Source organism: Hemitrygon akajei, chromosome 23 (genome assembly GCF_048418815.1).
Source record: "Hemitrygon akajei chromosome 23, sHemAka1.3, whole genome shotgun sequence".
NCBI lineage: Eukaryota > Metazoa > Chordata > Chondrichthyes > Myliobatiformes > Dasyatidae > Hemitrygon > Hemitrygon akajei.
The window spans coordinates 11,293,202-11,320,454 of NC_133146.1; the positions used below are offsets into that span (position 1 = coordinate 11,293,202).

Below are 27,253 nucleotides of genomic sequence, written 5' to 3' on the forward strand. Positions count from 1 at the left end.
TTCGAGCGTTCCCAGACCCAAAAAATAACCTACCAAATCATACCAAATAACACATAAAACCTAAAGTAACACTAACATATAGTAAAAATAGGAACGATATAATAAATATACAGCCTCTATAAAGTAGAAATATTGTATGTACGGTGTAGTTTCACTTATCAAAATCGGGAAGACAGTGAGCCAAACTCAATTTGGAGAAAAAAGATCAACATATACACGTATACGCACGTACACGCATGCGCACACAACTGCCCGCACAAGGCTTCACGGTCATGGTAGTCACTCTCGGGGTGTAAACACGTATAAAGCGGGCGTCTTTTTTACGTAAAAGCGAAAATCCTCTTGTTAGCGAAAACAGGTACTAATGTAGGTCTTTCGTAATAACGAGCTGTTGTAAAGAGAACGTTGTAAAAACGGGGGCCACCCGTATTAGGATTTCTTCATCTCTCTCTCTTACCTCGTCACCTGCTGAGCTGGCTGAAAATCTTGTCAGCACTTTGCTGCCTGGTTCACATGTGAAAAATAGCCTTTCAGTTCAGGCAACTTAAATTGTAAGGAAGTGTAAAGCGGTTGTATTCCCCCTACACATTTGGTTCCAGACCAGTTTCATGTTAACACTGGTTTCATGTTAACGATCAAGGTTCCAATTTCTTGCTGTGAAATCTGGGAACAAATGCCGGTTAGTGCCTCAGTGTGACGATTAGGATTGCAGTTGGGCTTTGAGAGTGTTTAGCTCTTTGAGTACAATGTTGTAGACTGAGAAGTCTGTTCCCTTGCTTGACGAAGACTATTTAGGGCAATGAACTTTTTTTTAGACATGAAACAATTATTGTGTGTGAAAAATACTGGATTTCCAATTAGATGCCTGGTCACATTGTCTTTAATATTGCAGCAATGATAAGCCACTTGTGTTAACTACCAGCCATATCTAACTAGGATATATCTCAGTCAACAAAGTGATGTGCACATATTTAATCGTAGCTCGATTTTTAGTTGTGGTCATACGTTACCACGTAAAATCTTGGAAGGTGGGCTTCAGTTATGAGTGTTGAATCTATCATTTGAAATATTGTGGTTAGAAAGGTTAGCTGGCTAAATGAATATATGGAGGATTTTTAAAGTTTTGTTGGAATGTTTGCTTTTGAAAATCACTCAGTGTAATAATTCAATTCAGTGAGCAGTAGATTATTTCCCACCCTTATATTGGGGAGATAGGAATGAAACACTAGGCTGATTTTCCAAGTTTGAAGCAGGCAGTAGCTTGCAAAAGTAGTTTGAAGATATGATCTGTAAATATACTGTTTTAGTTAATGTGAAATTAGTTAGTGCCAATTTAAGTTTAAATAATGTGGTAGTAACTGGGAATGACAAAAGGAAAATTGCTGACTGCAATTTAAAAATGATTTGTGATTAAGCAGATGAGCTTTGTCTCTGTGAAATGATCAGGTTTGACCCAGAAGTGGCTAGGCATTTTAAAAATGACTAGTTCCCTTCCACAGAAAGACGTAGATTCTAATACAACTTATTCTCCCAAGCCTGAATTATGTTTGTTAACTAGCTAAGTATCCCACTTTATCAAGGATAGTAACTGGAGCCAATAGTCAGTTACGACTTTGTGCAAATTCCAATGAAGAGGTGTTGTGCTGTACTTTAAATAGTTTTCCTTTTCTTTGATTTCAGACACGAATGCAAAGCCTGCAGCCAGACCCTGCTGCCCGGTACCGGAATGTAATGGATGCCCTGAAGAGGATTGTCCGTACTGAAGGTTTTTGGAGGCCAATGAGGGGATTAAATGTGACTGCCACCGGTGCCGGGCCAGCACATGCCCTCTATTTTGCGTGCTATGAAAAGATTAAAAAGACATTGAGTGATGCCATCCATCCGGGTGGTAATAGTCACATAGCTAATGGTATTACTTACTTCAGTGATTCTTCCTCAGTTTTCACCCTTGTACCTCATCTTCCCATTTGTTGCTTTCATGTAATCTTTTAATGCTCTGTACAGGTACCTTGACCAGAATGTTCACCTAATACTGAAAACTTCTTGTGCTGTCCTGGTTTTAAAATCTACTAATCTGCCTTCCTGTAAGCATGTTGGTCTTTTTCTAGCCTTGACTTTTTTTAAATTCATTGCTGTGATGTAACTTTGCACTTTGTGTTTTTAACTAGCTAGGGACCTAACACAACCAAATAAGGCACTCAAGTCAATTAGGAGCTGTTTGGTGAGATGGTAGGCATAGCTGATATTTTTCAAACTGACACTTTTCGTCACTAACTTCCTAACTCTGGAAGCCCTAAATCTTTATGCATGTTTCTATTTGTCATGGATATAAACAGTATGATTACATTTAAGTGCAAATAAGTGGAAAGATACACGGGACACATCTCTTGACATTAGTTATAAGAAACTTGTATGGAATTTTTTTCCCCCACTGGCATCCAATTTGTGAAAAAAAATTTTGAAAGTGCAAAATGATACTGAACTTGCATCTACTTGAGCGATTAAACAATTAACCAAAGACATACTGAAAGGAAGAAAAATTGGTACATGAAAATTGGTACTGGGTGAGGCTAATATTGCTAAGCAAATTCTTATGCAGTGTAATTACTGCATAGACTTGTTTAGCAAGAACACATGTTGCTATATTGAATATTTTGTGCAAGTTGTATTTGTAGACGCAGTACTTAAATTCTCTTTGCTTCTCATGTTCATAGGTGGTGTATGTGCGGATGTAGTAAGATAGCAAATATATTACTGGACCAGAGATCTATATAAATGAATCCAGGTCTGCACTGAAATGTTTTACTCTTAGCTGCTCTCTTCAATTGCTTAACATACTATTGAGATGTACTCTACCATTTACTGTACAGCAGTTGAGAACACTAAGTAAATGCCACCTTTGTCCAGAACTTATGTCAGATGAGTTTGATCAAATGTCTTGATAGTTTTCAACATAGGTCATTTTCAGGAAATCGATGTTACTTTAGTAATTTTTATTGACAATTTAAGGGCTAAATAATAGGCTTAATTTGTGGAGTTTGTATTGCAGTTTCAGGAATTCTGTTTGGTGTCACTTTGAAAAGGAGTTGAATAACTGGATTAGAAAATCAAATGGTTTACTCCTTTCATTCCAGCCTGTGAATGGAGCAGTTTTAGTGCTGTAGCTATTTCATAATCCTTTAACCCATGCTTATTTAATTCCACGGTTGTCATTTTATTAAGTATGCTTAGAATTGACTGCTTTCATTCTTTTTATTTACTACCTTATTAGTGTTTTCATTATTTTCTCATTTTTAGTTACAAACTATATTGCCTTGGCTTGCAGATACTTGTTAAACTTCTCACTCTCGCCTCTGCTGCGTTGTTTTATTCATTGTGCTTTTATTTCCTTCTTGTCCTGGCGTGTTTTGGAGAGCTGGAGTCAGTCCTCATGTGCTGAGCACCATCTAGTGGTGAACAGTGATACTGTTCAGATTTCTGTCTTGTGGCTGCCACTTAGCATGCTTCTGAGCTTTTAATTGACACCACACATTTGGTTAGATTGTTTCTGCCCATATTGCCTTGTGTGTACAATGTGATCTTGCCCTGTATCTTTTTGGTGTGTTTAAACATTTACTCTCTCGGCCCCTTTTTTCAGCATAGTAGAGTACACAAGCTTCAAATGTTAACACTGCAGAGGAGGGATAGTGCAAAGTGTGTATAAAGCTTATTGAATACGTTATCCAAAGGATAAACTATTCAAGAAACTTTCTAAAATGAAATCTAAATGACTTTATTTTCCAAACTTTTCACTAAAATATGATTCAATTTAATTCTTGCTGTCAGCATTACATGAATTACATTGAGTTTGAATCCTTATTGAATCTGCAAAACCTAGGAGATTCATAATTGTATGTCTTGAAATTGACCTTGTATAATCCTGCTTTGCATTAATACATGGTTTGCTTACAATCTGGTAACTGCAGTCTTCACGTTTTCAGTTCAGTGTTGTTTCTCCTCTTACCCCCATTCCCAATCCATGTTTCATTTTGCAGGTTGTGAGACTTGGTAAGTAAAATATGGGTTTGTTTTTGCTTGATTCCAAAATTCTGATTTAGAGAATTAAATTGGACATTATTTTGTAAGAAATGTTAAGTTGTAAGGATTGAAATAAGATATTTCAAAATTGGGCATCTTGTCATGACTTTGCTATATATATTAAAATAAATTGATCTATTGAATTTTTAACTTAAAATAAATGAGCCAGTCTGATCCTTTGGTTCAGCACTTTATACAGTTGCTGAACTACTGACAGATTTGAATTTGTTGTGATGCATTTGTTAGGTGGGAACTGCAGGTTGTCAGAATTTGCTGCACTTGAGAGCCAGTAATAAGTGTTGGAAGAGTAAATTATCTGGGTTGAAATCTACTTTGGAAGAAAAATTCTAATGTTGAAAAGTGTAGAAATGCCTTAAAAGCATTGCAACATTTATTTGGAATATTATTGCCTATCCAAATATAAGATACTAATTTTTTAGATGCAGATGTGTTATTTTTCCTCTTGTCAGTACTTGACTGACTTTAGGGTAGGATATCATGGGTGCCAGATATCTTCTGGTATTTTTCATATGCAAGATAAGCCCGATCTTGATCATGCCTACTTCACCTACCCAATTAGAGACAAGTCATTGATGGAACCCATTCGTGTCTCTCTCGTACATCCCCACCATCTCTCAAGCAAACCCTGCAGGTTGGCACTCGAGTGAAAACAGCCATCTGCTTGGCGTAGTGGTCAAGTGAGACACCTTCCTGTTTTTAACCCTCAGTTTGGCTTGGTCCTTGTTAAAAATATCTCACAGATCTGTGGGAGCCAGGGTTCTTCTTGCTTTGTTGACAGGATGAATGTCTGTACACCCACTTCCTCCTCCCCTCCCTCCTCAAACCAAAGCAGGGCATTCCACAGAAGTTGGGTGCAGTATCTCAGTTTGCCTGAATTACTCCCCCTGTTGGTTTGTGAGGCCTATTTTGAAGGCAAGATAAAAGATTATTAAATGTAGATTGAACAGTAAAGATGACAGCTCTCCAAGCAGTTCAGTGATGTAACGGTAACCATTAAATTAACTTTTAAACCAAACCAGCTTTTTTGCCTCTGTTCCACCCATTTTCCTCCATCAAGACAGATGTGTGGGACTACAACACAGGAATGCGTCTGTACTCTATCCTTTTGTAGGGATGATTACCAAAATTGAAACAATAAGACTAGTCTGTGATCAAAACTAATACCGATTCTTCAGGCTATCTGCATTGACCTCTGGATTGCTCTGCCGTTGAGATTCTTGCAGTTGATGATGTTTTGTTATTTTGAACTTGTGGATTTTGGGGATACAGTTTCTCCAGTAACTGTATCCTCTGGTAGCTTTGGGTCATTGTTACCTGTATTTATGTGTGGAGTTTCTTTTGCAGGTGCAGCAGGATGTGTGGCCACTTTGTTTCATGATGCAGCTATGAACCCTGCTGAAGGTAATGTTACCCGTGTTAAGAATTTAACTGCAAATGTTGCCCTTGTGTAGTAGTGCGTTTGGCTTCAAAATGTGTTGCAAGTAGATTGGTGACTTTACATTTTAATAAATATTTCCACATGTAAAAGTAGATCTGGAATTAGTTATTTGAGAAATCACATTGCTCTTTTGAAGAGCATAGTGTACTTCCAGAGGTTTCTGGCACTCTGCAATATTACGCGGCAGTATCTTTCCCAAATTAGAAAATATGTTATTGGCAAAGGGAGGAGGGTTGTTTGTTTCACCAAGCTCTTTATGCATATTGCAGCTACAGTTATCTTTATTATATATTTTGTAATTTTTGTCACTTCAGTGTACTAATGAGGTAGTACTAGATTTGTGTGCCATTTCCCTTGGCGGCATTCCTCAGTGAAAATGGTGTCCTGGCAATTATTACCCCTCCACTTACATACTTAAAACCAATAACTTGCTCGTTGTTTGTGGCAGTGACATAACAATGACCTGCTAATTATTCTTAAGAATGTTAGCAGAATTGGCTTAAAACATCTTCTACAAATGAAATTCCACTTGAAAATCATCAGAAAAAATACTTGGTATGTAATGAACAGAAGGTATATAAATGGACGACTTTTTTATTGGCTTGGCATTCCTTTTTAAAGTGAATTTGAATTTAGATCAGGGGTAATTCAGGTTTTATCAGTACTGCCTTGAAGAGATCATGTGATACTGCTCTCAGTATTGTTTAACTGTGATCCAAGAGACTGGTTAATAATAACACTTATCCATGCTCCAAGAGCTAAATTAATGGACATAATTTAACAGAAGTTAGCCTACATCAAATCTGCAATACTTATTGAGCCCTGTTCAGAGCAGATTTGTTTTAAGTACAAAATAAGTGTCTTGTCTACATTATAAATGAACCTAGATTTTTATAGCCCCTTTTGCAGTTATGTGGGTTTTAAAAGCACAATGTTTCGTCTCTGGGAATGCATGCTTTATCACTGCCTACATTATTAAAATTCCTGGGGTGGATATCAGGATTGGAAAGCATATCTTTTTATTTCCCTCACCTTCTGCTCCCTCCTTGGCAATCAATGTTTCAGCTCAGAGACTCTTCAGAACTGAAAAGGTTACAGAAGCTTTGAAAAGTTGCAGGAAGGCTGGGGCAGGAGTTGATTCTGATGGGGGTAAAAACGTGACATCTAAAGGGATAAGCTGCTTCTCCCCCCCCCCCCCCCCCGAGTAGAGTACAGACTCTTGCTCTGCATTTTGTTGTGTTGTTCCGACTCTCCAACTTCTCACTGCTCCAATTTGATAAACAAATAACCTGAATTACATTTGTTCCCATGGTCACCCTGGTTTTATCTGTCAGAGATGGCCCTCCTTGCAAAGTTCTTTCTCACCTTTTCAGTTCTGAAGAAGGGTCACCAAGTGAAACATTGACTCAGAATCAGGTTTGATATCACCAGTATATGTCATGAAATTTGCTGTCTCATTTCTCTTCCCACCATTTTCTGTTTTTGTTCCCTTCTGTCTGTCTGTCCCTCCGTTTTATATCCTTATAGCAAAGATTGTTCCTGGATTTTCAGTAACTTTCTTTCCTGAGGGTATTTTGACTTCTTAATCATCCCCAATCCGTCTTGTGGTGGGAGCACATAATTACAATTCCAGTCATTAGGAATTTTGGTTAGCATCCCATTGAATTAAAACTTGTCTCTGATCATTCTCAGGTATGATTCTCTGCTCTGAAGATTCATTTTATGAACTTTTAATCTATCCCAAATTATAAATATTGCCATGGATTCTTCAGCACAGCTTTTAAGAAATATGAAGAATTTGCTGTACATTTTAAAAGAAAGAAGTACCTTGACATTTTTTATTCTCTCCCCCCCACATTCTTGCTGTAAACTAGAAAAGGAATGATGAGTATTTTATTCAATGAGTTACTCAGATTGCTCCCTGATATTTGCAGCAAATATAACCAAACTTATATTTTAGCTTTTATCTTCAAACATAGAGTAAGTATTGTAAAAATGGCTATTCCATATACCGGGTGATCTCAGGTTTTGCTCTTTGCTAATTTGTATGCAAAGCCAGTATACTTAAGGAATGTTGAATTCCAAAGCTAGAAGAGGCTAGGTCCTATTACTCCTGTTCCCTCCTTCCCTCATGAATTACTAGACTCTGGGGTAAATTTTACTTTGTAATCGGGATAGAGTTTGGGAAGCTCAAGATTTGCTAATTGTATTTTGAGATCCTGTATCCCAGTGCCACTAATGTTGGAGCTTCCTTTATAAAAAGCACATACACATTAATGCCACTGGTTTTTTTTCCTGATGGTTACATGTCTTTATGAAAGTTATGAAAATAATGCCTTCACTTGTAAATTGTGATCCCAAAAAATGGAAAGTGGGCTTTGTGCAGCAAAATGCAATCACGTGTACACTTACTTACAAAAAAAAGTTTATTATGTGTGCCACCACAGTTTTTAAAGTATGAATGTTAAAGCATAACATTCTCTGAACTGCAAAGTGAGACTGGGAGTTGGTCAGTTCTTATGGGGTAGACAGGGCAGATGAAACATGTGCATAATTGGAGTTTGGAGTTTTTGGCACTTTGCTGCATTTTTTTTCTAAAGAAGCTAACTCAAGCAAATTGACAAATCATTTAGGTTTCTGACCTTGCGCCAGGAAAGTTCAGAAAAACTGCAGTTGGTCTGACTGGCTGCTCGATACACTGCTTCTGCAATTCAGTGGTCCATTTTGAAGTCTAAATAAAAGATCATAAATTATCCAGTGTAGTTGCATTTGAATAACCAGCACTTTTGACTTGTAGTAATTTCAGCATGAGCGTCTTGGATCATTTCTGGATTGCCTCCAGTTTATCAAATTCCTTAAATCAATATATTTGTTTTGGTTCAAAATGTTGAAATGTAAAAGTTCAAGAAAATAACCATGTGTTGCACAAATGACAGTGCAATGTGTTAATTGATAAGTAGCAGAAAGTTACAGGACTCGCTTAAAAGGAAAGCCGAGGTTTAATAGCTTAATCAGTGTCACCTTGTGAACGAAATGTGCAGCTGAGGAAGGTCATGAGTATGAGAGCAGTTAAGCCATTGGTTTACAGTGTGAGGAAAGTAAGTTCTTAGTGCCCCACAGATGTTGACAATCTGCACAAGGTTTCTAGTGTTATTGCCAATTTCCACAAAATATCATGTTTTTCTACATGTTTACCAGCAACATTTTCCTCCGTTTGCTTAAAACAGAATGCAAAGCAGCTGCTGTTTCAACAGTGTGTGTCATTTCTAACACCTAAGCTGCATACATTGTTTTAAGTTCCTACATTTATTATACATTTCCCCATGCTGATTGCTCTCCCCTCACATCCCAGTCTCCTTAACCATCAGTTAAATTCTTACCTGTTGACTAAGTCAAAGTTAATTTATTATCAATGTATTTGTTACTATATACTGCCTTGAAAATTCATTTTCTTGCAAGCATTTACAGAAAAATAAGAGAAATATAACAGAATTTATGAAAAACCATCCGTAAAGAGCGACAACCAACCAACGTGTAAAATAGCACATTATGCAAATAAATATAAAAAATATATAAATCGTGAGTTGTAGAATCATTGAAAATGAGTCTGTACAGTGCCTTGTAAAATGATTCAGCCTGCAATCCTATGTTAACAGAAATGAGTATAACAACCAGGGACTTCGATCAGATTAACTGAGAATTTTAATCTGTGAATCAGAATTGGATTTAATATTACCAGCATATATTGGGTAATTTGTTGTTATGCAGCATGATAATAAAACTAAATTACAGTAAGATACATAATAGTTAAATAAGTAATGCAAATAAAGTAGTGAGATAGTAGTTTTCACAGGTTCAGCGTCCATTCAGAAATCTGATGATGGGGAAGAAGCTGTTTCTGAATCATTGACTATGTGTCTTCAGGCTCCTGTACCACCTCCCTGATGGTAGCAGTGCCTTGGATAATGAAGGTTTTTAATGATACCACCTATTTTTTTTATTTGAGGCATCGTGCCTTGAAGATGTCCTGGATGTTGGGAAGGCTAGTGCCCACGATGGAGTTGACTGAGTTTGCAACTTTCTGCAGCTTATTTCGATCCTGTGCAGTGCCCCTCCCCCCATCCCCAGACCAGAAGGTGATGCGGTCAGTTAGTCCATGGTACATCTGTATAAATACGTGAATGTCTTTGGTGACTTACCAAATCTCCTGAAACTCCTAATGAAATATAGCTGCTGTCATATCCTCTTTGTAACTGCATCAATGTGTTGGCCTCATAGACACCAGAAACCTGAAGTTGCTCATACTTTCCACTTCTGATCCCTCTGAGGACTGGTGTGTACTCCCTCGTCTTATCGTTTCTGAAGTCCACATTCAATTCTTTGGTTTTATTGATTGTTGTTATTGTGCCACCACTCAACTAGCCGATATATCTTGCTCCTGTTCATTTTCTCATCACTATCTGTCATCAGCAAATTTATAGATGGCATTTGAGCTGTTTCTAGCCACACAGTCGTGGGATGCAGAGAGGGTTAAACACACGTCCTTGAGGTGGAGGTGATATTTCTGATCCGCACAGACTGTGGTCTTCTGGTGAGGAAATCGAGAATCCATTTGCAGAAATAGGCACAGAAGCCCAGGTTTTGGAGTGTTTTGAACAGATCTGTAGGAATGATTGTATTAAACGGTGAGCTCTAGTCAATAATCAGCAGTCTGACAAGCATTAATATTGTAAAGGTGATCCAAAGCTGCATAAAGAGCCAGTGAGATTGGATTCACTGTAGACCTATTGTGGCAATAGGCAAATTGCAGTGGGTCCAGGTCTGTGCTTTGACAGTTGATCCTAGCCATGAGCAACCTCTGAAAACACTTCATCACTGTAGATATGAGTGCTACTAGACGATAGTTGTTAAGGCAGCTCACCCTGCTCTTGGGCACTGGTATAATCGTTGGCCCTTTGAAGCAGCTGGGAAATTCTGATTGTAGCAATGAGAGATTGAAAATGTCTTTGATCACACCCGCCAGTTGGTTGGCACAGGTTTTCCAAGCCCTACCAGATATCCAAGCTGGAGTATCAGCCATTTTTCACAGTAGAGCCAAAAAAAGGAACATTTTAAAGCATGCTGAATTAAAACTTCAGGAACTGAAATGTCAGCAGTTCAAAAGTATTCATCCCCCTTTGCTCAGTACTTAGTTGAAACACCTCTCACAGTTATTACAGCCATTAGTCTTTTTAAAATAAATCTGTTAGCTTTGCACAACATGATGGAGCAAGATTTTCCTATCCCTCCTTACAAAATTACTCAAGCTGTCTTTGATTAGTTGGGGTGTGGCACTTAACAGCAGTCTTGAGGCTTGCCAGAGATGGTTGATCAGTTTATGTTCAGTTTTCTGGGCCACTTAAGAACATCTATTTTCTTCATTTGCAGCCACTCCACGGTAGTTGTGGCAATGTGCTTTAGGTCATTGACCTGCTGAAAAACAAACTTCCCTAGTTTAAGCTTTCTGGCTGAACTTACAGGTTTTTATGCAGGATGTCTGTATTTAGGGGCATTCATCTTCCCATCAATCCTGACCAGATATCCTGTCCTTGCTGCTGAAAAGCATCTCCATAGCATGTTGCTACCCCCACCATACTTCACAATAGGATTTATGCCATATATACCGCATAGTGTTGAGGCTAAAAAGTCTCACCTGATCACAAGACCTTCCATCATTACAGTATCTTAGTGACGCTTTGCAGAAGTCTTTATGGGCAAGGGTATGTTTTCATTTAAGCCAAGGCTTCTTTCTTGCCACTCTTACATTAATACCCTTTTTGAGCAAGGCCTTGGAGATTGTGGAGCCATGAATTTCATCTCCAGTTGCAGCCACTGACTTCTGCAGCTCACCCAGAGTGACTGGCGTCATAGTAGCCTCTCTTATAAGTGCCATTCTTCTCTGGCAGCTAAGTTTAGAGGGGTGGCCTGACTCTAGGTAGTGGTTTCTTAGTTTTTTCACTTTTTTTACAGTGGACTGCACTGAGTTCTGGGGTATGCTCAGTGCCTTTGAGATGGTCTTGTACCCTTCCCCAGATCTGTGCTTTTTATTGTCATTTCCCTCACTTGTCTTGAATGTTCTTTTGTCTTCATTTTGGTTTGGGCTGTTGAAAATCTACCATACTGTTAGACCTCACGGAGAGGGGGTATTTATTTTCCTGAATTCATTGAAAATGGGGGAATCCTTCAATTTTCTACACCAGTGGAAAGTTAGTGTAGTAATTGCAAAGGGGAGTACTTTTCAAGCCTCAGAATTTTAGTTTTTAATTTTTAGTAAATTGTTGACAGGCTTGAATTTTTTTCTTTTGAGTTGACAGGATGCACAATGATTTGCAGATTAGCTAAAAAAAAAACCCCCTTAATTCAATATATTTTCAATTTAGAAAATGAGACAGTGAGATGTGGAAATAGTCGTGGGGGCTGAATGCTTTCACAAGCCACTGTAGCTTGTTGAATCAGTTCAGAGTTGAGCTGAGTGAGTTACTATCCCTGCCAATTCAGGAGCCGGATGGTTGTAGGATAACAGTTCCTGAACCCTGGTGGTAAGAGAAAGTGTCATAAGACAAAGAGTGATTGGGAAACGAGATTTAGCTGTAACATCCTTGTGGTTTTACATATTAAATTAGTAACCTTTTAAATAAAAGGTTAAATACTAGAACAAAGCACAGTACAGCACAGGAACATGTCTTTTGGGCCACAATATTGTGAAACAATAAAATAAGTAATCAAATGGCTAACCAAACTAATCTCTTCTGCCTACAGTGTCCATTTTCCTCACATTCATGTGTCTGTTTAAACATCTCTTAAAAGTCTCTACTGTTTCTGCCTCTACCACTGCCCCAGGTGATGCCTTCCAGGCACCCAACACTGTTTTAAAAAAAAACTAAATATTGCTTATAAAGTTCTTTCCACAAAACTCCAGAGTTTTCTACTGACGTGCAGGTAATTACATTTGACTTTGGAGCAGGTGCTGTTTGCTGTTTTGTAGATATAAGGGTGTTTTGCAGGTTGTCAAATCCAGACAGGTGGGTATTGAGCAACAAACTTAAGCAATACAGATGCTGACCAAATTATGTAACAGGAACATTCTAAAATATTATAGAATTCTTTGGATCGGATATGGTACAGTTTCTAAAATAACTTTATAGTAACATTTTGTACTGAGATGGCTAACATGATCAATGGGGAATTGGGCTAGTCCTTTTTTGGCATACTAATGCCCATTATACTTTCCTGCCCTGATACGTCTTTATGTAGCTAACAGTTTTTATTTGGAGTATTGTAGGTGGTCCCATTTTGGCAGTCAGCTTTTAAGGTGAGGGGGAAAAACAATTATTTGATCTCGATTGCCATTTGATATTGTCAGAAATGATGGGAAGACTAAGAATTGGGGATTTAAGGGAAGCCTAAAGATGAAATTGTTAATGAAGACACTGTCATTTGGGAAGTTGCCTGTTAAGTTTGTGAATCCTGTGGGAATGTACCAATTGGCCAACCTTGTGTTGAGGCAAATGTAAGAATTTTAGCATACTTTTACTCCTGATTGTTCGATGGTCTCTGTACAATCAGTAATTGTGTACATGTCGTAGTTGAAAGGATTAATTTAGAGGTTCAATTATAAGTGAACAACTATTGCCTTTAAAATGCTGTAATGCTTTTTCTTTATATGGGGCATTGTAGTTCCATCTGTATTTTCTGGAATTCTTTGGGAAGTGGTTCAACTTGGTTTGTATTTTTGTAGATGTTTTGAGATTTTTACCCACACTGCCCTTCTTTATCTTCTCAATTCTGCTGTATTTCAGCTAACTTTCTTTCTTTACTTATTTATTGAGATACAGTGCAGAATAGGCCCTTCTGACCCTTTGAGCCCTGCCGCTCAGCAACCCATCTATTTAACCTTGGCCTAATCACGAGACAATTTACAATGACCAATTAACCTACTAACTGGTATGTCTTAGAACTGCGGGAAGAAACAGGAGGACCCAGAGGAAGCCCATGCAGTCACAGGAGAGCGTACAAACTCCTCACAGACAGCAGTGGTGATTGAACCCGGGTTGCTGGTACTTTTAAAGCCTTGTGCTAACCACTATGCTACCATGCTTTCTGTTAAAGATGTCTTTAAGGGTTCATTTTTATTCTTTTTGGATACATGGGATAGAGATAATTACGCTGGGGAATGTGTGACAAATTGCTGTTTATTGTTTTTGCCAATTACTTGACCAGATATTTCAAAATTACATAGGAGCATCTGTCCAAATTCATAGACTGTTTCCTCCAAACCCATAAACTAATCTTACAGCCTTTTGTCTAAAATATCTTTGACGAGAATAAGTTATTTTGACTGAACTATCTTTCCATTGTCAGTTTTTTAAAGGAATGCAACATTGGATCTGATTCAATGTTTGTCTCTTTCATGTGGGCAAATTCTTTAAATAAGAATCAAAGTGACACTGGGCTGGTAAATATAATCTTATTTAAAACTATAAACAAATGATCCTATTGTCAACAAAGCAAGATTGGCCAATTTTCATTTCAAAACTTTTTTCCATTCTAAGTAAAGCTGGATGTAGAAATTTGGCCTGTCATGATTTTATGAATTGGAAACTTCCTTGCAGTTACTGAAACCTGCGTAGGGTACAAGTTAAGAATGATAATCCGGATAACTATAGGTGACACTCTCTAAAATCAAAACCTGTGGTTATATATGGCAGAGGAGATAGAAAAGAATTTCAGTTTTAATTTGAAAGATGAATGCAAGATGAGATTGCAGATTAAGAAACATTATGGTACAAAATTTAACAAGGGAGTTGAAGCAGTGCAAGCTTTCACTTGACAAACATTTTCTTTGTGATCAACCTTTCTATTGCAACTTTGCTTTTAAGAGGTCATATACAAAGTACAGTTATTAAAGCAGAATTTTTGCATTTTGAATGTTACAAATTTCACTGCTTGTTTAGAATAAACATTGCAGATTGCCAGAGGAATAATGTAAAGCAAACTTTGGACTCTGCGCTTGGAGACAAGAATGTTTCATTCTGCTCGTATATGGGTTGGGAAGAGTTGCCAACTGTTTCACTAACTTGTTTCCTGTTCTCTCCCTTTTAATGTTTTGTTTTTGTTGCTCTAACCCATCTCTCTTTGACATGACCTGCGCTTGTGACCTGGGAACGGCCTGGAAACATGACTCAACCTCCCTGTTCTTTGGACTGGAACCTCTGTGCTAAATGTGCTGTTGGACCCCATAGTGGTGAAGCAAAGGATGCAGATGTACAACTCTCCCTACAAGCACGTTTTGGACTGTATGAGGACAGTGTGGAAAAATGAAGGGGCTGGAGCATTCTATCGGAGCTACACTACCCAACTGACTATGAACATCCCCTTCCAAGCTGTTCACTTCATGACTTATGAGTTCTTGCAGGAAAAGTTGAATCCTCACAGACAGTACAACCCTTCCTCGCACGTTCTCTCCGGCGCCATGGCAGGTGCCGTCTCAGCAGCAGTAACAACACCACTGGACGTTTGCAAAACACTATTAAACACACAGGAATCCTTGGCTCTAAACTCCCTCAACATCAGCGGACATCTTTCTGGTATGGCAAATGCCTTCAGGACGGTTTACCGACTGGGTGGTATCCCAGCGTACTTTAAGGGAGTTCAGGCCAGGGTTATCTATCAGATGCCGTCTACAGCGATTGCCTGGTCTGTGTACGAGTTCTTCAAGTACTTCATTAGCAAACATCACCATGAAAGAAGGTCAACTTACTGAAGTCGAATAAGCCAGCACAGACGCCACAAAAACCTATTTGGACTGCAATACTATATCTTTCCACTGTTACATCATTTCTAATAAGGGAAACTGGCGTTAAATCTGATCTGAGTTGCACTCTTGAATTGAGTAAAATATTTACCATGTCTGCTGACAAATATTGTCAAACCAAAGTTTCTGTATTTGTTGCAACATCTAAGAACCCAGGTAGACTTGGCCGTTGTCAATAAGTAAAACGCACAGGTACTTGCTGCTGGCACAAAATGGGTGTCTTGGCCATTGTTTAAAGAATTTTCCTTTTGGGTACTTTTTTCCCCTCCAGTTTACTGGGCTGATTTAAGAGATGTTTTTAAAATCAAAAGCACATACAGGTTTACATGTCTAGCCAAATGTCAACTGTTGCACCAGTATAGGTGTACTGTATCATCAAAGTAGTTTAAGTACTTAATGACTGTCAAGGTAGGCATCAAACTGCTTAACTGTTTTTAAACTGTATTTCACTGCACTCTTTGTAGTACATCAAGCTTTTTCATGCCTACATTTGCATCAGCAACATACCTAAATAAGAACTGAAATGGAGCCCTTTATATTCACTGGAATATTATTCTGGAGTTATTTTATCCAGCAAAGTTATTTGCTGTTGTAGAGAAAGGTTTTCACAAGGAAGATGATTAAACAATAAGACAAACATTACAGTGTTGTCATTTCTCAATAGTTTGAAGTGCTAAGTTTCCTTTTTGTCAGAGGTTTTTCATGTTTTGATTGAAGCCCTTACACACTGAGCCATTCCTGTCTTGATTTATGGACTCGGCTAACTAATATGCTCTGCATCTTAATGGTGCAGGAACACTGCCAAGAATTCATTTTCAACTTTTTGGAACTCCTCCAAAAATACTAAGGAGTTGAAAGATTTGATCCAAAAGGAGATTTTAAATATAGTAACGTGCAATAATCTGATTTTTGGAAATCCTGATTTGCATCTGGCTCTCTTGCTGCCTTTAAACCTATTGGGTTCTCAGGAATTTGCCTTCCTTACCTCGGTGACTCACTGTGTAAGTATACCTTTGGGGAATCCTACACAAGTACTCCCAAGTCCCTTTGCACCTCTGATTTTTAAAATTTTCTCCATTTCGAAAGTAGTTTACGCCTTTATTCCTTGTACCAGAAAAGCATGACCGTACAACTTCCCTACACCATATTCCATTTGCCATTTCTTTTGCCCATTCTCCCTATCTGGGTCCTTCCTCAACACTACCTGCCCTCTGTCTATCTTCGTATTGTCTGCAAACTTGGCCACAAAGCCATCAATTCGGTCATCCAGGTCATTGACATAAATGTGAAAAGAAACACCAAACCTTTGGAACACTGCTAGTCACTGACAGCCAATCTTCCATCCATTCTGGTATCTTTCCTGTAACATTATTTTCTCTCATCTTGCTAAGCAGCCTCAGGTGTGGCATCTTGTCAGAGGCCTTTTGAAAATCCAAGAAAACAACATTTACTGATTCCCCCCCCCCCCCCCCCCCCAATAATGAAAAGTTTGTTGGATATTCCAAAATCCAATAGTCCGGAAAATGTGCAAATCTAACACCACCAGCATCCCGAGTATTATAGATGATTTGAATTTTACTAGAAGTGAAGAATACTTTCAATTTGAACTTCAGAAGACCCACAACACAACCATGATTGCCAAGTCTCAGGAGATCGAAAGGAGCTGTGGTGCTAAAAGCTTATATCTTGCATGCTTGTGGGATGACAAAGCCCCAAGAACCCTTTTGTCAGTTAAATGTTCCTTTTGATTACAGGCTGGTTTTTGTTTGGAGAACTAAATGTTCAGTAAAGTCTGACTTGTTAATACATAATGGTAGATTCTGATCGGGAGGGATTGACTTTATTTGAATTATTTTTGGCCATATAAATTTTTTTTAAAGCAAAAGAGCAATGATTAAATGAAACAAAAAGATTAGCAAAACGGAATTAATGAACTGAAGACACCACCATTAGGTTCTGGTATGTCAACTCTTGGAACTGGTTAAGCCAATATTCAATTAACTGATCTGAGTGAGAACCACCTTGTTCAGGCCTTTAGATTTCTTGCCGTCAAATAGAAGAAACAGAAAACCTACAGCACAATACAGGCCCATCGGCCCACAAAGTTGTGCTGAACATGTCCCTACCTTAGAAATTACTAGGCTTACCTATAGCCCTCTATTTTTCTAAGCTCCATGTACCTATCCAAAAGTCTCTTAAAAGACCCTATTTTATCCGCCTCCACCACTGTTGCCGGCAGCCCATTCCACGCACTCACCACTCTTACCTACTCCCCAGCACCTTAAACCAATGTCCTCTTGTGGAAACCACTTCAGCCCTGGGAAAAAGCCTCAGACTATCCACACAATCGAATGCCTCTCATCATCTTATACACTTCTATCAGGTCACCTCTCTTCGTCTGTCACTTCAAGGAGAAAAGGCCAAGTTCACTCAACCTATTCTCATAATATATAGTACTGTACATAAGTTTTTTTTGCTTAGACATTGAGTCTATAGCCTCAAGACTAGTTATCACTAGTGTGTACAGTGGTTTAAATAGCCCACTGCTGAAGCCTGACCACAAATCAAATGGCCATTTTCTGTTTTGATTAATGAAATGCATATTTCTGTTCATAACATTTGGACAAAGTTGGGATTTTGAGTCCCACTTCTTTTCCCCATAGAAGATAACTGCAATAATTGTAAATAAAAGTTGCATCATGTAATTTCTACTCATCTAAATTTTTGTAGCTGAGCATTGGGGAAGGAAACTGGTAATATTTTTAAATTGTCACAACACAATTAGATAATTAATACTATGTGGAATAGGGAGTATTTTATCCATCCCTTGTCTTGCCATCATGTGACATCCTACTCCATAGAGTGTAGTCAATTTATAAATTCAACTCCTGATGAAGGGTTTTGGCCCGAAACGTCGTCACTACCTCCTCCCATAGCTGCTGTCTGGCCTGCTGAGTTCTGCCAGCATTTTGTGTTTTTATCAATTTATAAATTATTCATTTGTAGTAAACCTATTAAAAAGTCCTGTTTCAACTTTAGGTTAAAAATGATCAATGCATTTTTTTCTGCCTCAGTACATACACATAGTAATAAAGTTTCTGGAGTCTTTAAGTTGAACTAACTTCTTTGATCTGGTATTTCCCTACGGCACCCATTATCAAGCACGTGCCACAGGTACATAAAAGTGATTTTAATCTTCCACCTGGAATACACAGAACCTACAGCACAATAAAGCCCTTTGGCCTACAATGCTGTGCTGAATAGGTACTTTAGAAATTAGCTAGGGTTACCCATAGCCCTCTATTTTTCTAAGCTCCATGTGCCTATCATATCTGTCTCCACCACCATCGCTGGCAGCCCATTCCCCATGCTCACTACTCTGCGTAAAAACAACTTACCCTGACGTCTCCTCTGTACCTATTTCCAAGCACCTTCAAACTGTGCCCTCTCCTCAATAATGTGGTTATCCCTTCACTGCTGTAACAGATTGGCAGCCTACACTTGTTACTGAAATTGTAATTAGAGGGTCTTGATAACGTTATCAAAGAGTCTATGCCAATCATGCACTAATACTACACTTAACTCATCTTTTTATTCTCATATCATCCCCCTGCCGGTCACCCTTTGTATACAATAGGTTTTACCAGCAGGTAATTTCTGTCCAGAAAAACCAGGTCCAATCAAACTTCCATCAGTCAGCAAAAATACTACTAAAATACTGAGAGCTACTAATTACCACTGCTAGCTGTGGTCCATCCACACATCAAATAACTTGAGTTCCCAATATCAAGTGAAAGTGACTGCTCTTCAGGTCAAGGCAATATCATACCAGAAGTAGCATCCAGACCCCTTACTAAAATCCAAATTGTTAAAGGGAAATTGCTCATGCAGCTGGATTCATAATCAGGAAAGTAAAACAAGACATTGTTGAGGATCTATCATCACTGCTCCCAGCCTATCTTTGCAGGAAGAACTGTTCACCCATGATTACTTGATGGTCAGTGCCGTTTGAAATATTTTACCTGATGATGCAGTCTAACCTGGCTACAAGACTTGGAGGGCACTCGGTCATGAACTGATGTAGTGCTAAGTTTGCACAAGTAGTGGACACGATCCATTTTCCCAATCTGCTATTCAGTGCCATTCCCATTCCTGACTCTTAACACTATAAAGAGCCAAAAAGTTCATTTCTGGTGTGGAACTGAACTAATGCCATTATTTCAGAAGCAGGTCAGAATTTGAGTATAGCTTTGGCAAATAATTCATCAAAGCCTATTTATCAACTACAAGGCAGGATTATAATAGAACATCCTTGCCTAGATGAGCACAGCTGCAGAATACCAGAAAAACTCAAGCCTATCCAAATTGCCACAAAACATCCTCTTGCTGTGGATTACATCTGAGGATGCTTCCTCTATAACAAGGGTTCCCTACCATGAGTCTACAGAACCCCTGATAATGATCGAGATCCCATAGCATTAAAAAAGGTTGGGAAGTCCTCTATAACATAATGAAGGCCAAGATTTCTGTAAATGGTACCTTCAAATCACATTGTCTATCAGAAGGATGAAGGCAGCTGAAACACCAAAAAGGTAGGCAAGTCTCAGTATCCCGACTTGAAAGTATGTTACTGTGATCCAGAAGAAGGGCATTTCAACCACGGATCCTAACAGAGCAAGTCCATTAGTGCAATTCCCTTTTACCCTACAGCCATGGAAATTGTTTTTCTTCTGCCTTTTAGCTGCTCTTTGATTCTTTTATCACCACTAAAGATTAATTTATGGTAGATAATCTTTGACATGTGGGAAGAGCCCGAAGTACCCAACAGAATCACGTGGTCTCAAGGAGAACAAACAAACAAATTGCACAAAGATAGGATCCAACCTAGGTCTTTGGAGTTGTAAGGCAGCAGTGATAACTGGTATGTTCCTATATCTCTCTGAAGCAGAGCTTCCTATCTAATCACGTGGTGCTCCAATTTAACGTATCTTGTTTAGCCTGCATGAGACTCCGGATACACAGAAACACGAGAATATCTGCAGATGCTGGAAATCCAAAGCAACACACTAAATGGTGGAGCACAACATTAATGGAAAAGAGTTTTGGCCGAGACCCTTCTTCATGACTGGAAAGGAAGGGGGGAGAAGTCAGAGTAAGAACTGCTGAGTTCCTTCAGCATTTTGGATACCCAAATGCTTTCTGAAATGGCCTAACAAGCCAGTCAATTTGTGGCATTAAGGGTGGGTAAAAGTTTTCATCGTACGAACAATGTCTACATCTGGTTGATTTTAAAAAGTTGTGCAAATCTTTCTATTTAATCTTCTACAACTTTTCCTGAATAGAAGGTGAGTGATCTCAAAATCCCCACCCATCTGCTTGCTCTCCAGTTTCTCAGCATTTTAAAGAGCCAAGATTTTCAATTACTGATCCGAAAATAGACTGGACCAGATATAATAAATACCGAACACATTGAGTAGGTCAGAATTCATTCCAGAAATAGTACCAAATAAGATATTTTAGAATTGTTATATATTTCTATCTGAGTTTTGTGATCAAACAGGTACTATGACTTTGGAGTTACAGTTTGTTTCCTACTCCCTCTCTTGGTGAGGTATTGACACAGCAAGAATTAAGTCTGGTTGATCATCTGTCACTGATAGAGAGGTAAGTGACGAGGGTATTTTGGTATAAGTAGTTCTTCCTCTCCTCGCACGCCATGAAAAATCACTGAAAATGCACACTACAAAATGTAAGTATTTGGTCTGTGCCTTTGCTAGCCAAGAAAGGTGTTAATTAGCCAGATCCCTACCTTGGAGCTCTAGGTTATCGTTCAAATACATATACTATTTCTTAAATGTTAAAACAGTATCTGTTTCCCCCCCAAGTCACCAGGCAGTAAATTCCAGACCCCTGCCGTCCTCTAGGTGAAAATCGTTTTCCTCATCTTCCCTTTAATCCTACAACCTACTTAAAAGTCTGCCCTTTTTTTGAAGACATTGTTAAAGAAAGTAGCTCCTGTAGCGATGCGCTACACACAGCGCTGAAATAACGACACGCAGTCGGTAAGTCGTTTCGAGACTAGTTTATTCAAACTTCGCGGCGCTGGCATTTAATCCCTAGCGCCCGCCCTCTCCGGGTGGAAATGACAGAGATGCATCACCAACGTCTCCCCCCACGCGCTGGCTGTTTGTGAGCCGGTTCGAGTGTGCAGAAAGTGGGTTGCCACATGCCCCACCCCCAGAACCGGCGATACACCCCCCCAATGTCCTCAGTCTGGGTCGGTCCCTGTTTGGGAGGTCTGCCTCTGCGCTGCGGTGCCTGAACCTCGACCGGCTGCGCCAAGTCCACATGGGCTGGTTTGAGTCGGTCCACCGTGAAAACCTCCTCTCTCCCCCCCAATGTCCAGAACGTACGTGGACCCGTTGTTGTTGATCACCTTGAATGGCCCCTCGTAAGGCCGCGGTAGCAGTGCCCGGTGTCAGCCCCTTTGTACAAACACAAACTTACAGTTCTGCAGGTCTTTGGGTACATGGGTCGGGGTCCGTCCGTGCTGTGTAGTCGGTACGGGGGCCAGGTTGCCGAGCCTTTCCAGGACTGCTGCGGGTTCTTCCTCTTGCCCCCTTGGGGCTGGTATGAACTCTCCTGGGACGGCCAGGGGCGCGCCGTACACCAACTCGGCCGACGAGGCGTGCAGATCCTCTTTGGGCGCTGTGCGAATTCCAAGCAGGACCCAGGGAAGCTCGTCCACCCAGTTAGGTCCTCTCAGGCGGGCCATGAGAGCCGACTTCAAGTGACGGTGGAAGCGTTCCACCAGTCCGTTCGACTGTGGGTGGTAGGCAGTTGTGTGATGTAGCTGCGTTCCCAACAGGCTGGCCACAGCCGACCACAGGCTGGAGGTGAACTGGGTGCCTCTGTCAGAGGTAATGTGAGCGGGTACCCTGAAGCGTGCTACCCAGGTTGCAATCTGTGCTCGGGCGCAGGAATCGGCAGATGTGTCGGTGAGCGGGACCGCCTCTGGCCACCTCGTGAACCGGTCTACCATAGTTAGGAGGTACCGCGCTCCTCGGGACACTGGTAGGGGGCCCACGATATCCACATGAATGTGGTCGAACCTCCGGTGGGTGGGTTCGAACTGCTGCGACGGGGCTTTAGTGTGCCGCTGCACCTTGGCTGTTTGGCACTGCGCGCACATTCTGGCCCATTCACTGACCTGCTTGCGAAGTCCGTGCCACGCGAACTTGTTGGAGACCAGTCGGATGGTTGTCCTGATAGGTGGGTGCGCCAAACCGTGTATGGAGTCGAAAACTCGCCGCCTCCAGGCTGCCAGGACGATGGGGCGAGGTTGGCCGGTAGCCACGTTGCACAGGAGGGTCCTCTCACCTGGGCCTACGAGAAAGTCTTGCAGCTGCAAACCCGAGACTGCGGTCCTGTAGCTGGGCATCTCGTCGTCTGCCTGCTGCGCCTCCGCCAGTGCTGCACAGTCCACCCCCAGGGACAGGGCCTGGACAGCAGGTCTGGAGGGTGCGTCCACCACGACGTTGTCCTTTCCCGAAACATGCTGGATGTCCATTGTGTACTCGGAGATGTAGGACAGATGTCGCTGCTGGCGAGCCGATCAGGGATCGGACACCTTCGTGAACGCGAAGGTCAACGGTTTGTGGTCCGTGAACACGGCGAACGGCCTGCCTTCTAAGAAGTACCTGAAATGCCGGATTGCCAGATACAGTGCCAACAGCTCCTGGTCAAAAGCACTGTACTTGAGTTCGGGTGGTGGTAGGTGCTTGCTGAAGAATGCCAGGGGTTGCCAGCGCCCCTCGATGAGCTGCTCCAGCACCCCACCGGCTGCTGTGTTGGATGCGTCCACTGTGAGTGCGGTCGGAACGTCCGTTCTGGGGTGCACCAGCATCGCGGCATCTGCCAAGGCTTCCTTGGCTTTAACGAAAGCGGCCGCGGCCTCCTCGTCCCAAGTAATGTCCTTGCCTTTACCCGACATCAGGGTGTACAAAGGGCGCATGATACGGGCTGCTGAGGGGAGGAAACGGTGGTAGAAGTTCACCATACCAACGAACTCCTGCAGGCCTTTGACCGTGTTGGGCCGGGCAAAGTGGCGGATCGCGTCTACCTTGGCGGGCAGAGGTGTTGCCCCGTCTTTGGTAATCCTGTGGCCCAGGAAGTCGATGGTATCGAGACCGAACTGGCATTTGGCCAGGTTGATCGTGAGGCCGAAATCACTCAGGCGGGAATAGAGCTGGCGGAGGTGGGACAGATGCTCCTGGCGACTACTGCTGGCTATAAGGATGTCGTCCAAATAGATGAACGCAAAGTCCAGGTCGCGTCCCACCGCATCCATTAGCCGCTGGAACGTCTGTGCGGCATTCTTCAGGCCGAACGGCATTCGGAGGAACTCAAACAGGCCAAACGGGGTGATGAGTGCCGTTTTGGGGATGTCTTCAGGATGCACCAGGATTTGATGGTATCCCCAGACGAGGTCTACTTTGGAAAAGATTCTTGCCCCGTGCAGGTTTGCTGCAAAGTCCTGTATGTGCGGCACGGGGTAGCGGTCTGGAGTTGTAGCCTCGTTCAGTCTGCGGTAGTCGCCGCATGGTCTCCAACCCCCGGCTGCTTTGGGTACCATGTACAGGGGGAAGGCCCATGGGCTGTCGGACCTCTGTATGATCCCCAATTCCTCCTTCCTCTTGAACTCCTCCTTCGCCAGGCGGAGCTTTTCCGGGGGGAGCCTTTGTGCGCGGGCGTGGAGGGGTGGTCCCTGGGTCGGGATGTGGTGCTGAACCCCGTGTCTGGGCATGGCTGCCGAGAACTGCGGTGCCAGAATCGATGGAAAGTCCGCCAGGATTCTGGTGAATTCGTTGTCCGACAGCGTGATGGAGTCCAGGTGTGGGACCGGCAACTTGGCTTCACCCAGGGAGAACGTCTGGAAAGTCTCGGCATGTACCAGTCTTTTCCCTTGCAAGTCGACCAGCAGGCTGTGAGCTCGCAAGTCCGCCCCCAGGAGTGGTTGGGCCACGGCGGCCAGTGTGAAGTCCCACGTGAACCGGCTGGCGCCGAATTGCAGCTGCACTGTGCGGGTGCCATAGGTTCGTATCGTGCTGCCGTTTGCGTCCCTCAGGGTGGGTCCTGGCTTCCTGTTGCGGGTGTCATACCCCGTCGGGAGCAAGACGCTGATCTCCGCTCCGGTGTTGACCAAGAAGCAGCGTCCCGACTGTTTGTCCCAGACGTACAAGAGGCTGTCCTAGTGGCCAGCCGCCATAGTCATCAGCGGCAGCTGACCCTGGCCCTTGCAGGGCGGGCGACAACGGCTGGCTTTTGTGCCCCACCGCTGGTGGGAGAAACACCCTTGTTCACTGTCCTCACTCCTGCCTCTGTGTTGCGTGCGCCCCCCTGCTGGGCCTGGTCTGGTCCGCTGTTGGGCGTGTGGCCTGGTAATCTGACCGATGGACGCCACGCTCTCCCTCTTGGCTTTCCACAGCACGACTGCCCGGGCCGCCACCTTCCGGGGGTCGCTGAAATCTGCATCGGCCAGCAGCAGATGTATGTCCTCGGGCAGTTGCTCCAGGAACGCCTGGTCAAACACGAGGCAGGGCTTGTGTCCGTCAGCCAGGGCCAGCATCTCGTTCATCAATGCTGACGGCAGTCTGTCTCCCAAACCGTCCAGGTGAAGCAGGCGGGCACCCCGCTCACGCCGTGAGAGGCCAAAGATCCCAATGAGCAGCGCCTTGAATGCTCCATCCGGGGGCGACTGTATGAAATCCGCAACCTGGGCGACCGTTTCCTGGTCAAGGGCGCTCACCACGTGGTGGTAACGCGTGGAATCAGAGGATATCTGCCGAATCTGGAACTGGGCTTCTGCTTGGCTAAACCACACGCGTGGTCGCAGCGTCCAGAAAGTCGGCAGTTTGAGCGAAACTGCGTGAACAGATGAAGAGTCGGTCATCTTTGGTCCAAATCCCGTTGGACCGTGGGGGTCACCAATGTAGCGATGCGCTACACACAGCGCTGAAATAACGACACGCAGTCGGTAAGTCGTTTCGAGACTAGTTTATTCAAACTTCGCGGCGCTGGCGTTTGATCCCTAGCGCCCGCCCTCTCCGGGGGAAATGACGTCAGAGGTACATCACCAACGTCTCCCCCCGCGCGCTGGCTATTTGTGAGCCGGTTCGCCTGCGCAGAAAGTGGGTCACCACAGTCCCGCCTATTCCCCGTTTCCATTGACCTTATAACTTAACGTACTTAAGTTTGATCTCTCCTCTGAAAACAGCCCATGCTAATTGTTCCCTTGTAGCGGAACTTGTCTCGTCCTGCCAGCATTATTACAAAGTACCTCTGTAACCTCTTTTTAAATGTGACCCTAACTCCACAGTGTACACATGCTGTGCATTATCTAGTACTAACTAGATAGATAGCCAAAGACGTTAGCATAAGCTTTCTACTTTTATATTCTGTCCCTGCTTGGAAAGAAAAGCATGCTCATATCATCTTTCTGACCGGATTTTCTACCTTTAAGGATCTGTGGATATTCATTATTTTGGCCACCTTATTGGGTACAGGAGTGAAACCCGGTGTGGTCTTCTGTTGCTGTATCCAATCACTTCTAGGTTCCATGCGCTTCTGCACGCCATTGTTCTAACGGGTAGTTACTGGTGTTACCGTCGTCTTCCTGTCAGTTTAACCCGAACCTGTCATTCTTAGTCCATTCATTAATAAGGTGCTTTTTGTCCCCAGAACCGCCGCTCACTGGACGTTTTACTTCTGTTTTTTCACACAATTCTCTGTCAACTCTAGATCTCTGTAGACAGTTGCGCGTGAAAATCCCAGGAGATCAGCAGATTCTGTGACGCCCAAACCACCCAGTCTGGCACCAACGGTCAAAGTCACGAAAATCACTTGTCTCCCCGATTCTGATGTTTGGTTTGAACAGCAACTAAATCCCTTGACCGTGCCCGCATCATTTTATGCATTGAGTTGCAGTCACGCGATTGGCTGATTAGACATTACATTATCGAGGATTATTAGCGTGTACCTAATAAAGTGGCCACGACTGTAAATTTCTCATTGTCTGTCTCTCTTCATGTGTGCGTTTAAAAAACATCTTCCCTTGTTACACCTCCCCAAGTGGCAATTGTTTCTCAAGGTCTTCCGCCTGCTCTTTATTTCCAATTTCAGCCATGGCATGCCATTAAAGAGGCATATCAGCTTCCATGCACAACAAAGCATTTCATCCCAACTTTTATAATGTCACTACAAGAAAATTTACAGTGTAAGGATTCTCAACCAACAGAGTTCATATCATTAAACAAATAATTGTTGACATAAACATTGGATAGCTTGGAAAATCTTCAAAATGTCGACTGTTTATGTTTATCCTAGACTTTGTCTGACTGAGTTCCTTTGGTAATTTGTGTGTTGTTTAAGATTTACAGAATCTGCAGAATCTCCCGTGTTTTTGTTTGTTCGTAGTATTTCATTGGATCTTTTATTTAGGTCATTTGAGGAATTAGTTTAATAGCCGTAGGAGAGATATTTTGCTGGACTCCGGGACTTGGACGTGAGAGCAGTACCCACACAGTGATGGTCACAGTGTCACCGGGAAAAATCTTTCGTTTTCCTTTTAAAAATCTTTACCATACAGCTTCCTTGGATATTACAGAAGGAAAAGGAAAAGGAAGGTCCAATTGTTTCACACCGTGCCCTCGTCCGTTTGTTTCAAAAGTACATGAGGCTATCAGACAGGAGATGGCGCTTACAGATTGCAGATTCCTGCCAGTGGTGCTAAGGATGGTTTATCGAGAGCCGCCTCACCTTGCTTGTCAGGTTGTTGAAGAAAATAAACCTCGACTGGACATTAG

General features: G+C 42.1%; 1 protein-coding gene across 1 annotated transcript in view; it reads left to right on the plus strand.

The window, feature by feature from the left end:
- Positions 1-16,028, plus strand: part of LOC140715152 (mitoferrin-1-like) — a 69,842-nt gene extending 53,814 nt beyond the window's left edge. Inside the window, exons 2-4 of the mRNA XM_073026930.1 lie at positions 1,681-1,909; positions 5,443-5,499; positions 14,818-16,028. Coding sequence (XP_072883031.1) covers positions 1,681-1,909; positions 5,443-5,499; positions 14,818-15,338 — 807 coding nt within the window. The 3' untranslated portion in view covers positions 15,339-16,028. The remainder of the gene's footprint in view (positions 1-1,680; positions 1,910-5,442; positions 5,500-14,817) is intronic.
- The last annotated feature ends 11,225 nt before the right edge of the window (positions 16,029-27,253 follow it).